The sequence below is a fragment of the Mirounga angustirostris genome, unplaced genomic scaffold, assembly GCF_029215605.1.
Source record: "Mirounga angustirostris isolate CCGP_5_RB_7025 unplaced genomic scaffold, mMirAng1.0.hap1 SCAF_1, whole genome shotgun sequence".
In the NCBI taxonomy this organism is placed as follows: Eukaryota; Metazoa; Chordata; class Mammalia; order Carnivora; family Phocidae; genus Mirounga; species Mirounga angustirostris.
The window spans coordinates 214,927,080-214,940,958 of record NW_026991709.1 but is presented as its reverse complement, the minus strand read 5'-3'; the positions used below and the strand labels follow the sequence as shown (position 1 = coordinate 214,940,958).

General features: G+C 63.1%; 1 protein-coding gene across 4 annotated transcripts; it reads right to left on the bottom strand.

The window, feature by feature from the left end:
- Window positions 1–2,658: 2,658 nt before the first annotated feature.
- On the bottom strand, window positions 2,659–13,879 carry MBD3 (methyl-CpG binding domain protein 3). 4 transcript variants are annotated; one of them, XM_045863448.3, is made up of 7 exons: window positions 9,424–11,983; window positions 8,861–9,020; window positions 7,394–7,531; window positions 6,559–6,649; window positions 5,994–6,171; window positions 4,245–4,442; window positions 2,659–4,087 (listed from the first exon to the last, which is right to left on the bottom strand). In XM_045863448.3, the coding sequence occupies exons 1-6, from the start codon at window positions 9,606–9,608 to the stop codon at window positions 4,250–4,252; spliced, it is 945 nt and encodes a 314-aa protein (XP_045719404.1). In that variant the 5' UTR covers window positions 9,609–11,983; the 3' UTR covers window positions 2,659–4,087; window positions 4,245–4,249. The 4 variants fall into 4 exon arrangements, with proteins under 4 accessions (XP_045719404.1, XP_045719406.1, XP_045719405.1 ...); XM_045863450.3 differs by lacking the exon at window positions 9,424–11,983 and adding an exon at window positions 13,720–13,879 and having other exon boundaries at window positions 3,520–4,087; XM_045863449.3 differs by lacking the exon at window positions 9,424–11,983 and adding an exon at window positions 13,624–13,832 and having other exon boundaries at window positions 3,520–4,087.

Here is a 13,879-nt window from a genome sequence, read left to right as displayed (position 1 = left end):
CATCACGACTGTTGGTCTTAGAACATTATCGTTACCCAAACAAGACACCCCATCCCATGGGCAGCAACCCCCCCAGCCCTGGAGCCCCCAGCGCCCGCAAACCCACTTTGTCTCTGTGGATTGACCTCTCCTGACCTTTCACGTCCATGGGTTCGCACTCTGGCTGTGTGAGGGCTCCCCAGAGAAACAGGACCAGTAGGATCTAAGGAGAGATCTCCAAGGGGAGACAAGGGGACTGGGTCCCATGCTTAGGGAGCCAAGCCGCAGAACCAGGAAGGCCCAGGGCATGACTCAGTCCAGGAGCACGGTCGGCTCAGCTCTGGGACAGGAGAGCAGTTCGCCTTTCCTCCACCCGGCGTCGCGTTCGGGCCCCTGGTGAATGGTGTCCCTGTGGACAGGACGAGATCTTCACTCCGTCCGCTGAAGAAATGCTCATCTCTTCCGGACACAGCCCGGGCACCCCCAGAACTCACGTTTACCAGCTGTCTGGGTGTCCCTCGGCATAAAATTAACATCACATTGGAACAAAAAACCCACAGTAGCCTTGTGTGTCCGGTTCCCTCCCCGGACGTCCTGGGCTCAGGATCCGTCCCCAGTGCAGCGCACGTCCGCACCTTGCTCCTGTCCGCGCCATTTCCGTTTGTTTGTTGATAGACCCTGGGGTTATTTCCACGTTTTAAGTGCCTGAATCTGGACCAAGCCTTACCTGATCTTACAGCAGCGTCTGAGCATCCCCCCCCAGCAAGGCTGAGAGTCCCTGTTCTAGAACGGTACTGGGCAATAGAACTTTCCAGATGATGGAACGTTCTCCATGTGCTGAGTCCGCTTTAGTAGCCACCAGGCCTGGGTGCGAGGAATGGGATGTTTAATTAGTTGTAACCTATTGAAACTCGTATCGCCGTATGTGGCTGGTGGCCATCCCGCTGGACTATTCTAGAAATCTGAGCAAGCTGGTCCCTCCGCTCCAGCCCACCCGGCCAGGTCTCGATCAGTCATCTCCCAACTTGTTCTGTTCGCGTCACTGCCTTAGGTCACCCTTAGGGTCCCTTCCTCCTCAAACTTGGTGGATCCTGAGCTCGACCCGTTCCTGGGCTTCTGTAGCAACTGCTCATTCCCCTTGAGGGACAACATGGACGAAGACCAGGGGGCTGGAGTGAGCTTCGAAGGAAGGAAGAGATGGTCAAGGATGCGGGCTGCCCAAAGAGATAAGGAATCTTATCTTCGGGGTAATATGGTCTGACAACTAAGTCCCCCAAAGACATCCCTGTCCTGGGAAGACCTGTGGACATGTCCCCTCACACGGCAGAGGGGACCCTGTCAGGGCCCCCAAGGAGGGGGTGACCCTGGGTTCCTGGGGGGCCCGGCGTCCTCAGGAGGCCCTCACGAGGGGGAGGCAGAGGGTGGGAGTCCCGGAGATGGGCAGACCCCGCGCTGCTGGCGATGAGGATGGAGGGGGGGCCGCGGGCCAGGAAAAGGCTGGAGCTGGGTCTCCCGGGGGCCCCAGGGGGACCAGCCCTGCCTGCGCCGGGGTTTGAGGACTTCTGAACCCAAACTGTCAGAGAATCAATCGTGTGGTTTTAAGTGGCCAAGTTGGCCGTGACCTGTCGCAGCGGCCGCGGGAGGCTCGCACAGATGAGGAGGTGTCCCAGGACTGTTGTGCGGGGTGGGGTGCAGCATGGTTCAGAAAGCTCTGTGCCTGCCTTGGAGTGGGGGCAGCTGGGCACCGGGTGGAGACATGGGGGTGGTTCTGGTCTGTGGTGTGGACATCAGAGCTGATGGTGCTGAAACCCTGGCACCCAGCAGGTGGCGTTGGGAGATGTTGGAGCTGGGCGCACCGGGTGACCTGGCTGCCTGGGAGCCCCCTCCTCGGCCCTTGCCGCCAGGGGTCCCTCTAGGGAGAGGAGAGGATTCGTGGGGGACCCCAGCTCAGGGTCAGGATGGGCTCTGGGGGCTGGAGGGCCCTACTGTGGGGCTGGGACGCTGGACCCTGTCCTAGCTTCTGAGGTCCCGAGATTCGCGGCCCCTCAGGGCCTCTGTGGGCCTGGAGTCGGGGAGACCCAAGTTCTCAGCCAGGCTGGACCTCTCCAGCTGGCGGCCCCAGGCAAGTTGCTACCCTGAGCCTGTTTCCCCTCTGGGAGCTGGGCCCCCTCCAGGAGGGCGGCGCTCACTGCAGGGTAGAGCCCAAGCCTGTGGAGCGACCGTGTGGCAGGGGCGTGGAGTAGAGGGGGCCCCAGGCAGGGCAGGTGGTGGCCGGGCGCCAGGGACGGTAGGGGCGCTGTCATGCGGGCCCCCTTCCCAATCATCTCGCCAGTGCTGGCCCCGGGGGGGCTCCCCGCCTGAGCTCCTGGCACAGGACCCCCACAATGCACAGCTGGGACGGAGCGCACGTGGGGGCCTCCAGTCCGGGCAGCAGGGGGCCCTGGGGGCTCCACATCTTCTGGAAACCTTGGCCAAACTGGCTCTTTCACTACAGGTGCTGGGAGCTGAACCCCACCCTCCCTGGGAAAGGCCAGTTGGTCCCCTGGGTCCCCTTCCATCACCCAGCCCACGCTAAGGTGACAAGTAGGACACTAGGCACCAAAGGCCCGGGCGGGGGTCCATCTCCCCTGGACACAAAGGCTCTGGGTCTTCAGAATTAAGGCAACGCTCCAAACCACACTCACCGAGATGGCTTTATTCAACGGTCGCCCACGGGACAGGGTGCCTCCCGGGCCCCGCAGTCCCTTCCGCTGGGCAGGGCTCCGGGCACCTGGACCTCAGGCCCACACAGGGGCCAGCCCCACACGGAGCTCCCTCAGCGGCTGCGGCCTCCGTGAAGGGCAGGACGACGTGTGGCCTCAGCGGAGAGGCCTCCCCGAGGCCTGTGGTGGCCCGGCCCCCCCAGCACGCCGGCCACGCGCACTCAGACGGCCTTCGTGGGTGGTTCTGGGGGATTTGTGCTTTGACTGGAAGGACGCTGCCAACGTGCCGTGCCGGGCCAGCGAGCGTCCTCGGACGAGCAGGTGGCTCCCGCCATCGCCCCCACCCTGTGCATCAGCCGGAGTGACAGCCACACAGGCAGCGACCCAGGTCTTTCCCGACGGTCTCCGGCTGCGGGCCAGGGCCGAGCGGGGACAGGAGGGCGCCCCTCACCCAAGGCACTCAGGCCAGGAGGGGGCAGGGATGAAGGACCACGATTCCAACGCCCCTGCGCCCAGAGCTCCCCAGAGGCCGGGTGCTTGGAAACGCCGGGCCACAGAACGCACCCCAAGATGGGACCTCAGAGGAGCCGCGGCCCAGGACCAGCTCTGGCCCCGGGCGCTGGGCGTCCCCGTCCCCGCTACACGGGGCGGGGAAGGGAGGCCGGCCGACGGCCCAGCTGCCTTGGAGCCCCGGCCCGGTGAGTCGGCCGTGAGCAGTTCGCCGTCGCCGGTGGCTGGCTGACCCTCAGGCCGGGTCGGCCGCGCTGTGGACAGGGAGGTTTCCCAACACAAAGGCGAGAGTTCGCATCCACGTGCAGCAAACACAAAGGCTAAGCAGTTATGTGGACGTCCGGCCTCGTTTGTGTCACGGATTTATTGAAGGACAACGTCTGGGTTGTGCCGTCTGCCTCCAGATGAGCTCCGAGCCGTGGCGGCTTCGCCCGCTGGTGGGCACCCCCTCCTTGGAGGACTGACGTGCGGACCCCGGAACGGCGTCCCTCACACGCGGGGATCGGGAGGTGGGACTGTTCCAAAAACTGTTTCTCCAGCCCCTTGGGGACCCTCGCAGGCCGCCTGGTGGCAGCCGTCTTGTGTGATGCGGCCGTGGGGACGAGGCCGGCCCCGAGTCCAGGTGGAGTGACAGTGCCGAGGGGGGCCTCCTGCAGGCGGGCCCGGGGCCGGCGGACACTTCCGGACCCAGGCCCTTCAGAGAAGAGCCAACGTGGGGGGCCCGTCAGGCAGGGGCTGCCCTCCAGCCGTGCCCCCGTGGGCCCAGGGGAGGGGACACACCTGGGAGGGCCTAGGAGGGGCCGCCATCGTCCTGGGCCGGGCCACAGAGCGTGGTCCGAGCGTGGAGAAGGCGGAGTCTGCAGGAGGCTCCCTGCGGGCAGGGCTCCACAGGGCCTCTGGAAAGACAGGGAGAGGGCGCCATCAGCGCCCTGACTGGGAGCTGCCCTCCGGGGGACCAGCACAGCTGCCGCCCTGCACAGGGCATAGCCCTTGTCCCCACGGTCACCATCTAAGCACCAGCTGTGGCCTGGGACCCACCCGGCCAGCCAGCACCTGCTTTAGACGTGCTCCATCTCCTGGTCCTGGTCGGGCTCGTCCTCGTCCTCATCCTCGTCCTCGTCCTCGTCGGCGCCGGGCTTGTCCAGCGGCGCCTCGCCGTCCCGGGCCAGCTCCTCTACGTGGGCCAGCATGTCGGCCATCAGCGCCTCCTCCAGCCGCTTGCGCACCTGCTGCACCAGCTCCTCCTGCTTCCTGGGGACGCATGGGCTACGCTGGCCGGGAGGGAGCGTCCTCCGCCCTCGCCCCTCATCCCGGGTGCAGAATGGCCCGCGCACAGCGAGCTGGCCTCTGGCTCAGCTTCTGGGCCCTGCACTCCACCTCCGCTGGGGCGACACTGAGGTGGGGGCCCCCGCTCCCCTCCGCTGGCGCCCCTCCCGGCGCCCCCTGCAGGCACCGCCGCGTCAGTTAGCACCTGCTGGGGCCCAGCGCACGCGCACACCTGACTCCCTTTCCTGTCGCTTGAGCACGGTTTGCAAAGAAAGTGGACAACGGTGCTCGGTCACCGCGGCTAGCCAGGGTGAGTCTCCTGGTGGGTGAGGGGATTTTGCTGGAGAATGCTAGACGGAGAACGGCTTTCTCGGGTCTTTTGCCTTCTGTTACAGCCGTCCAGAAAGCCGCCGGCCTTCCCTCCCTGAGGCTGAGACCCTCACCAGAACGGGAACACGAACCAGCAGTGTCTGTCGCCAGGCCTGGCAAACGTCGGCCCCATCTTCTGGCAGCCACCCCCCCACCCAGACCAAATCTACCACCTAACCCCATGACACGAGGTTCTCCTTTCTGTGGCTTTTCCTGTTCCTAGAAGTTCTGCTTGGCTTTAAAAACCCGCTAGTCTTTCCAGACGGTTGTGTCTTCTTATACTCCCAACTCCCCGGAGATGAGATCCTCTGCGGGCCTGTGGGCGATTCCGTGTCTTCCGCGTGCAGGGCACGGGGCTCTCTCCTGTACCCGCACGGCTTCCAAGCCCCAGGCCCAACACAGGAAGCCCGCCCACCTACGACCCCACCTGTCAGCCAGTCCTGGCCACGGCTGCTGTGTTTCCAGCCCCTTCTCCGAGCGGGGTCCACAGAAAGTCCCCTAACTCATTCTGACCTCAGCTGTGCGTGGACGCTTCAGTCGAGAGAACACAGGTTCCCCTTGTCCAGAGCTCCTACATGTTTCTTGTCCTGCTATCAGCTTCAGCTATCTCCGCACCAGGATGCCTTCCCAGAGGACTCCAGCTCGGGGATGCCTCCTGCCCCGACCCTCCTGCACCTGCTCCCTGGCTCAGCTGGGAAACCCTTCCGGGGCCCACCGGCCACAGGGTCCAGCCTAAACTCGGGCTGGCCTTCGGGGCCTCTGGCACGTCTGGCGCCACCCCGCCCGTCCCATGCCACTCTCTGGAGCCCCCCGGCCAGGCACCTGCCAGGCCTCGTGTGCCCGAGGATGGGCAGGCCACACTGTGAGCCTGTGCGCGTAGGTGAAGAGCCACTTTCTCTTCCCGAGAACGTTCCTACAGAGCTAGGACGCTTCCCACCCCCTCCGCAGGCCGCCCCGGCCCTGGCCTGCTCTGAACCAAGACTCGCGGGAAAGCTCCTGCTGATGCTTTTCAAACCCGCCCTTGCTGTGGCTGCGTCCGCTTCGAGCCCCCGCGCCCCAGAGAGTGTCAGCAGTGAAGCGGGACTGTGGGGAGACAGGAGCGCTCACATTCGGCAGGGGGCGCGCCGGCTACAGGCACCGGTGGGGGGGTGGTGTGCAGGGCAGTACCTGATGTCCTCATCGGTCACCATGAAGGCCTTGCAGAGGGGCTGGGCCGTGTTGAGCCACACCCCGGGGTTCTTCTCCACGGCGGCCGAGAGCTGCCCGGTGATGGGCATGGTGCTGGTGTGCAGGGCACTGGCGATGGCCGACAGCAGGGTCTCATCCGTGCAGCCAGGCCCCACGCCTACCAGGGACAGGAGGGTGGTCACCACTGGGCACCTGAGGCCTCCCCCCGAGCCTCGGGTCTCGTTCCCACCTCCCCGCTACAGGCGCTCAGGCCGTGCCCGTCCGTCACAGTGTGGTGGCCTTTCCGCGGCGTGGGAGCAAAACCACACACAGGCCAGTCTTTGCAGAGCCCCCGACACAGCTCGGGAGCCGCAACACAGGTGGGTGGCCTCCAGGATTGGGGGACCAGGGCCCTGGGTCCAGGCTGCACGGGGGGAGCCCTGTCCTTCCTCCCAGCCCAGCAGGAGCGCGGCGCTCAGCCCAGGGCGCGCTATTTACGGTCCTTCACCGCACTGCAGAGACCGCTGGCTTCCTTGTGCCTGGTCCCCCTCTATCCCGGGCCTACCTTGCAGGCCTTTGGGCAGGTCCATGGTCTTCACGAGCTCCTCGGCGATGTCAAAGGCATTGAGGCCACTCAGCTTCTTCTCCCAGAAAAGCTGCCACCAGACACACAGACATGAGGCTGATGGACGTGCCCCCACGACAGGCAGCCCTGGCCAGTCCCGACGACAGCTGGGGCCCATCCACACGCGGGACAGCAGTCTCAGCACGACCTCTGACCCCCACGTGCCAGAGCTACCCGCCTGGGACGAGGGTGCAGTAGGACCCGTGGCATTTCCCGCCAGGTCTGTCCTCCCAGGCCAGAGAACCCCCCCCCCGGGACCTCAGCCTTGCCGTCAGTGCTCATGGTCTATGGTCCCCAAAACATGGCACAACCCGGGGGAGGCGAAGCTCCCTTCACGCTGAAACTTCAGTACAGAAGTCCACCGTCCAGCAGGGCTGAGCTGCGAGGCCCCCAGAGGCCCCACCGTGGCCCAGCACCAGGGCAGGCCCTGCAGGTGCAAGGGGCTTGCACCCACGGACAGCACCACGGGACTCTGGGGATAGCGTGCAGAGAGGCACGTCCTAAGCATGGGGGCAGACGCACAGGTCTGAGCGGTTACTTAGATGGCGACGACCCCGATGCCACTGAGGGGGCTGGAAATGACACGGGGCCTCCCGGGGAGCGGCCCCACAGCCTCCAGCTCCGGCCAGTGCCTGCATGCCAGCTATCTCCCGGGCATTTGCAAACACGCTCAAAAGCACAGAGAGCTCTTGGCTCTTGAGAGGCAGGTCACAAGGCAGCACTCTATGCCCGCCACGACCTCGCCTGGGGATGTGTGTGGGGCGCGCGGGCTCACCTGCCGAGGCTGCTCCACGGCCTTCTGGGGGTCACTCTTCACCTTGTTGCTGGGGTGGTTGGTGATCTTGGTCACTGGCTGCTTGAAGATGGATGCCGTCTGCCTGACGGGGAGGGCCGTGTTCAGGTCGGGCTTGCCCTGCAGACACACACAAGCTGGTACCGCAGCCCCAGGGTCCTCAGCGGGCTCTCCCCAGCAGCGGAGGAAACCCCTCCCCGTGGACTTTGGGGAATAGAGCCCGTGTCCCTCGGTCACCAGCCTACGCCGAGGCACCCCCAGGGCTGGAGGCGACGGCAAGCCCAGGCCCTATTTGCTGTCCACGGTGGGGCCATGGTGGGGCTCTGTTGGGGCTGTCCCGCAGCCAGGACCAGAGCCCCCCCCCAGTCAGAGACTGGTGGACACAGTGTCACCGGGCCCCCATGGGCGGCCCATCAGCTGTTGCAGACGGGCTGCCTTCCAGGCCCCTGCAGCGATGCCCGCACTGCCAGGTTTGGGGAGAGTGACAGGCACACCGGGGACAGCCGGGAAGCGCAGGCCTGCGGCCTCTCCCAGGGACTGAGCGAAGATGCTTTCTTTCCTTTCTTTTGCTTTTCTGTAGCTCCCAAATTTCCCTCAACAAATAGTTATGACTTTAATACCACGGCAAATAAACTGAATTGTGGAAACTTCTCTCCACCCAAAAGCAGGGTTTGTTTTTTTTTTTAATTTTTTAAAAGATTTTTTTACATTTTTATTTATTTTTTAAGATTTTATCTATTTATTTGACAGAGAGAGACAGAGAGAGGGAACACAAGCAGGGGAAGAGGAAGAGGGAGAAGCAGGCCTCCCGCGGAGCAGGGAGCCCGATATGGGGCTCAATCCCAGGACCCTGGGATCATGACCTGAGCCGAAGGCACACGCTTAACGACTGAGCCACCCAGGTACGCCAAGGTTTATTTTTTTTAAAGATTTTTTATTTAGGGGCGCCTGGGTGGCTCACTGGGTTGTGTGTCTGCCTTCGGCTCAGGTCATGATCTCAGGGTCCTGGGATTGAGCCCCGCATCGGGCTCCCTGCTCAGTGGGCAGCCTGCTTCTCCCTCTGTCTCCCCCCCAACCCGCTCATGCTTTCTCTCAAATAAATAAATAAAATCTGTTAAAAAAAAAAGTTTTTTTTATATATTCATTTGAGAGAGAAAGAGCACGCGTGAGTGACAGCAGGAGGGAAGGTCAGAGGCAGGAGAAGCAGACTCCCTGCTGAGCCGGGAGCCTGACGGGGGGCTCGATCCCAGGACCTGGAGATCATGACCTGAGCTGAAACCAACAGTTGAACACTCAACCTACTGAGCCACCCAGGTGCCCCTTAATTTTTGGACTTTTTTAAAGTAACCTGTATGCCCAACACGGGCCTTGAATTCATGATGCCAAGATCGAGGATCACATGCTCCACCGATGGAGCCGGCCAGGCACCCCCAGAGGCCTGGAGCTTACCTTGACCTGGTTGGACGAGTCATAGCGGACCCTCTGCCGGCTCTTGTTCATCTTGCTCATCAGCATCTTGCCCGTCCGGAAGTCAAAGGTGCTCAGGTCCATGGAACCCCCCAGATACCGTGCCAGCTGGGGTTTGCTCCGGAACTTCTTCCCACTGGGGCTGTGGACAGAGAGGGGTCAGCGGCGGGCAGGGTGTGCTGGGCCAACCCTTGCCCTCTCCCCAGTGCCGCCTCCCGACTGGAGCCCCCAGCAGACCCCAATGCTGAGAGCAGGGATCAACACCCTGATGCAGAAGGCTGGGGCCCAGCTCCGGGAGCCTGGCTGACATTTCAGAAACACAGTTAGGCTGTGTTCTCAAGAAAGGATTCCAGGATAACAGGTATTTGAGGGACAACCCCTAACAGTCTCCTCGTGGGGACCGTGTTGGGGACTAGGGTATCGTAGCTGGGGGGGCGGATGGTGAAACCTCGTTAAGATTCAGGGCCAGGACCCCAAATAGCTGCTCAGGTGTGACCTGTTGGGAAATCCAAAACCAGGTGTTCTGAAGCCTAGAGGCCACCCACCTCTCTAGGAGACTAACGATGCCGACCCACAGGGAGACTGCACGACAAATGAGTAGCACAGGCCCAGGAACGCCAACTGCTGCAGCCACTCTGGACTGATCAGCAACCCCACAGTCCCATCTACCCGAGAGAACGAACGTGTTCATGCAAAACGACACCCCGGTGTTCAGAGCAGCGGGACTCATCGAGGGCAAGAGGAGAAAAGAGCCCAAGTGTCCACCGGTGGGGGGACAGATACACACAGTGTGTCCCTCACGCACGCGTCACTCGGCCATCAGGTGGTGAGCAGACAAACACGTGGAAACGTCCCGCGGCCACGAACAGGAGCGAGGCGCCCACACGCGTGGCCCCGGGGACGGACCCTGAGCCCACGGCGCTCAGGGGGGGACCCAGACACGGAAGGCCACACAGGGTGTGAGTCCACGTGGGTGACACATCCGGAACAGGCTCATCCGTGGACGGGAAGGGGGCTCGTGGGGGCCAGGACGGGAGGGGTGGGGAGTGACGCTAAGAGAGACGGGGCTTCTTTTTGGGTTGACGGAATGTTCTAAAGTTGGCCCTGGTGAAGGTTGCACGACTCTGTGATACACTAAACTCACTTGCACATTTCTAGTGGCTAAACTGTGCGGTATGTGGACGGCACCTCCATCAAGCTGTTAGAAAAAGCACTTGTGTGGGGCCCAACAGGCCCGGGGCCTCTCCAAACACGTCACTGCTACCGACTCAACAAGCAGTCACTCTCAGTAACAGCTCATCAGTCTGAGATTGAAAAGTGCTTGATTTTGTTGATCTCCCCTAAAAAATCTCTAGGATGAGCTTCTAATTCAGCAACTGCATGTCTGCCCCCCAAGCCCCTCTAGGGACCACGGAGGGCAGCATGGAAGCTGGGACAGCCAGAAGGAAACCCCCTCCCCTCCAACGTCAGGACCCACATGGCGGCCAGCTGCACTCCCCTCTAGAATCCCCACCAGAACCTCTGGACAAGCAGGGCCATGGCTGGAAGCCAGGCGATTCCCCTGGGCCTGGCTCTGTCTGCTAGGACCAGGAGCCCAGCACACAGAGCCCCTGATTCTTGCCTTCAGGATGATGCACTTTTCCATCATGCTGTGCTGGCTCATGCGCACACTGAGCCTACATGCCCAGGACAGCAGGAAGAAAATGGGGTCGGATATGGCCACAGAGGAAGGAGAGGACCCCATGAAACTCGCCAGCCTTTCTCTGCCTCCAGTCCCCCCTGCCAAGCTACATAACAGCAAATAGACAAAGAGCACAGGTAAGTGGCTGGGGGTACAAGGCACTGATGATTAAGGGTCTGGGGCTCTTTTGGGGTGAGGGAAATGTGGAGGATTCGCCTGTCTGTGAATATGCTAGAAACTATTCCATTGTACACTTCAAATGGGTGAACTGTACGTATATGAACCGTAATCCCAATAAAGCTGTTAAAAAAAGAAAAAGAAAAAGAAGGTGCAATAGCAGATCCCAGGGGCTGGGGGAGAGATTGAGGGGTGATGCTGATGAACAAAGGGCTCCTTTTGGGGTGATGGAATGTTCTGGAACTAGACAGATGTGATGGCTGCACAACTTTGTGAATGTACTAAAAAACTACTCAAGACTACACGTTTCTGACAGAATGTGGACTATATCTCAACTTTCAAGAAAAGGTTCTGCAGATCAGCATCGACACAGGAAAATGTCCCTGATGGTTTATTGAAAACAACCCTGGATTTATATAAAAGTGCACTGTGGCCTTTCTGGGAGTAGGGCCTAAGCTGGAGGGCACAAACCAGGAGCTAGAGGCGTGGGGACGGAGGGCTGTGGCTGGCCCATCAAGCAGCTTGTGGCGTGAGGAGCCGCCACCCAACCTTGATCCCCAGGCCAGGAGATGGATGCAGGACTGAGCGCAGCCTGGCTTCCCGTCTGTAGAAAGGGCTGCTGTGAGGGTCGCCAGGACCAGTGAGCGGGCACCGATGAGAGTGAGGCCCAAAACCCGTGACGCCCCAACAGCAAGCAAGGTACAACCTCAGACGGCTGCCCCAAGGAAGGGGGCTGCTCCGCTAAGCCCCTCCTGCTTTTCCTGAGTACATTTCTACCTCTAAAATGAGATCTTCTGGAGAAATCCTCCCTACTCTATACCCCTCCAAAGAATTATCCCCGAGATCAGGGTACTAACTTCCCGCACATCCTCAACCTCCTGCCTGGACAAAAAATGTCACAGTGAGATTATTTTCACAAAGAAAATACATGGCTGCAGGCTGATGTGTCAGCCCCCAGGTAACAATTTGTGGGGTGACAATCTTGCAAAGAATACACTCCCTTCCTCCACTCTCTGGACAAGGAAATCGAGGCCCATGCGTTCCTAGGGACAAGGCTTGGACCCCACACCAGGTCTGCTGGACTCAAGGCCCTCGTGCCCTACCTTCCCTCTGCATTGAGAGAATTAGGAAAATCTATCCATGCTCCTGTCCAGCTGCCTGCTTCAGCAGGAGCTCCAGTAGGTGGAGAGGCCAGAGACCCACATTCCAGAAAACACCATGGATTCCAGATCACACCCCCCAAACCACCCACCCACTGGGAGGGAAGGTGACACCCCCCTGCCTGAAGTCGGTCATCCAGGTCAAAGACTTGGGAATGGTACAGGACCCTCCCGCCACTTCCTCCCCTCAGGCCGCCTCTCAGTGGTCATGGGAACCCTACAATTTATCTGTCCAGCCCGTTTGGAACTTTTCCCCATTGCCAGACCCCCATGCTCAGGTCCAGGGCCTCAGAGGAAGGCCCCATTTGGCTGAGGCCCTATGAGGCCCACACGGAGGTGGGGACGGGGTGGAGCAATGTTCTCAAGGTGCTCCAGCCCTGCTGACCTTGGCTCAGCCTCCCGGGGCCTCTGCACAGGATGCCCGCTGCCCGGACAGCCCCTCCCAGCTCCACCGCCCGGCTCCGCTCAGTGCTACCTCGTCAGGGAGGCCCTCCCTGAGCTGCGCCAGCCTCAGTCCAGCACCCCACCACTGGCCCTCACAGATGCCCCCGCTTCTGAGCGGATCTCCTCTCCTGCAACTATGGGAACCTCGGGGAGCCAGCTGGTGCTGTCGCCCAGGAGAGGAAGGCCCGGGTCTGACTCCGAGCCCCACGGTCAGCAGGTGCTGCGGAGTCGTTAACAAGGGAGCCGGGGAGACCTGCTTCGGATTTTAGATCTAAGAGCAAAGACGGACACACAGGCATGCTTGGAATGAAAGGAGGGACCCCCGGGACAGAACTACAACAGCTGGCGAGGGAGCGGCATCGGAGTCCCGGGGAGATGCTGCAGGTACACCTCCTCGGTGCCCGACCTCACACGGTCCCAGCCGCCAGCCCTTCCCAGCCCACCCCCCTCGCTCCTTCCCCAGTGGGGCCGGCGAAGGCCCGGGAGGGACCCAAGGGCTGGGCGCACGGAACGGCACTCCCACCCGCCTCGGCCTCACGCGGGCAGCTGTGGGCCCGCGCGCAACCGCACGAGCCCGGCCCGCACTCAACACGTGGCGGGTATCCCGCTTATTCCGCCCAGCGAGCGGCGGGCGCCCCAGGATCCTGGAGCGAGGGGGAGGGAGCCATCAGAGCTGGCTCCGGAACAAAAGCATCTTCCGGCAGTCGGAAAGCAAACAGCAGGTGGCCGGCCGCCCGGGGTGGGCCGCCGGCCGCCCCTGATTCTTCGTTCCACCGGCCAGGAGCCTGGGGAAGGGGGCTCACGGTCCCGCGCGGCCCCTCCCCGCGGCCGGAGGCGCCGCGGCCCAGCGCAGCGCGCTCTCCGGAGGGGCGGCCCCCCGCCCCCGAGCGCCCCCGAGCGCCCCCGAGCGCCCCCGCCTCGGGCTGCGCGCGCGCCCAGCCGCTCCAAGGGACAGCCCAGCCCCCACCCCCGCCTCCCAGCGGCGTCTGGCCCGCGCCCGGCGTCCCTCGCCCCGCCGGCCGGCCCGCCGCGGCCACGGAACAAAGGCCACCGCCCGCCCGCGCCGCCCCGCGCCGCCCCGCGCCCCACGCGGCCGCGGGGGAGGGGAGGGGGAGGGGCACGCACGCGCACTGGCCCGGGGCCGCCGCGCGCCGGCACGCACGCACGCACGCACGACGCACGCGCGGGGCCCAGGCCGCAACCCGGGTCGGGGCGCCCAGGCCGCCGCAGAGGCCGCTGGGAGGCGCCCGTTGGGGCCCTGCCCGGCCGGCACGTTCATTCACCTATAGTAAAAGACATCCCTGTGGCCGGCCGACAGCCCCGACCTTCTGGGCACTTCTTCCCTCTCCCAGCCCTGCGGGAGCGCCGGGCACTCCCACCTCTTCCGCTCCATCGCGCCCGGCTCCTCGGCCCGCCGCCGCCGCCGCCGCCGCCGCCGCCCGGACCCCCGCTCGCCGCCGCCGCCTCAGCTGCCTCCGCCGCCGCCGCCGCCGCCACTTGCCGCGGCTGTTCCGGCCCGCGGGCCCCCGCCCTCCGCCC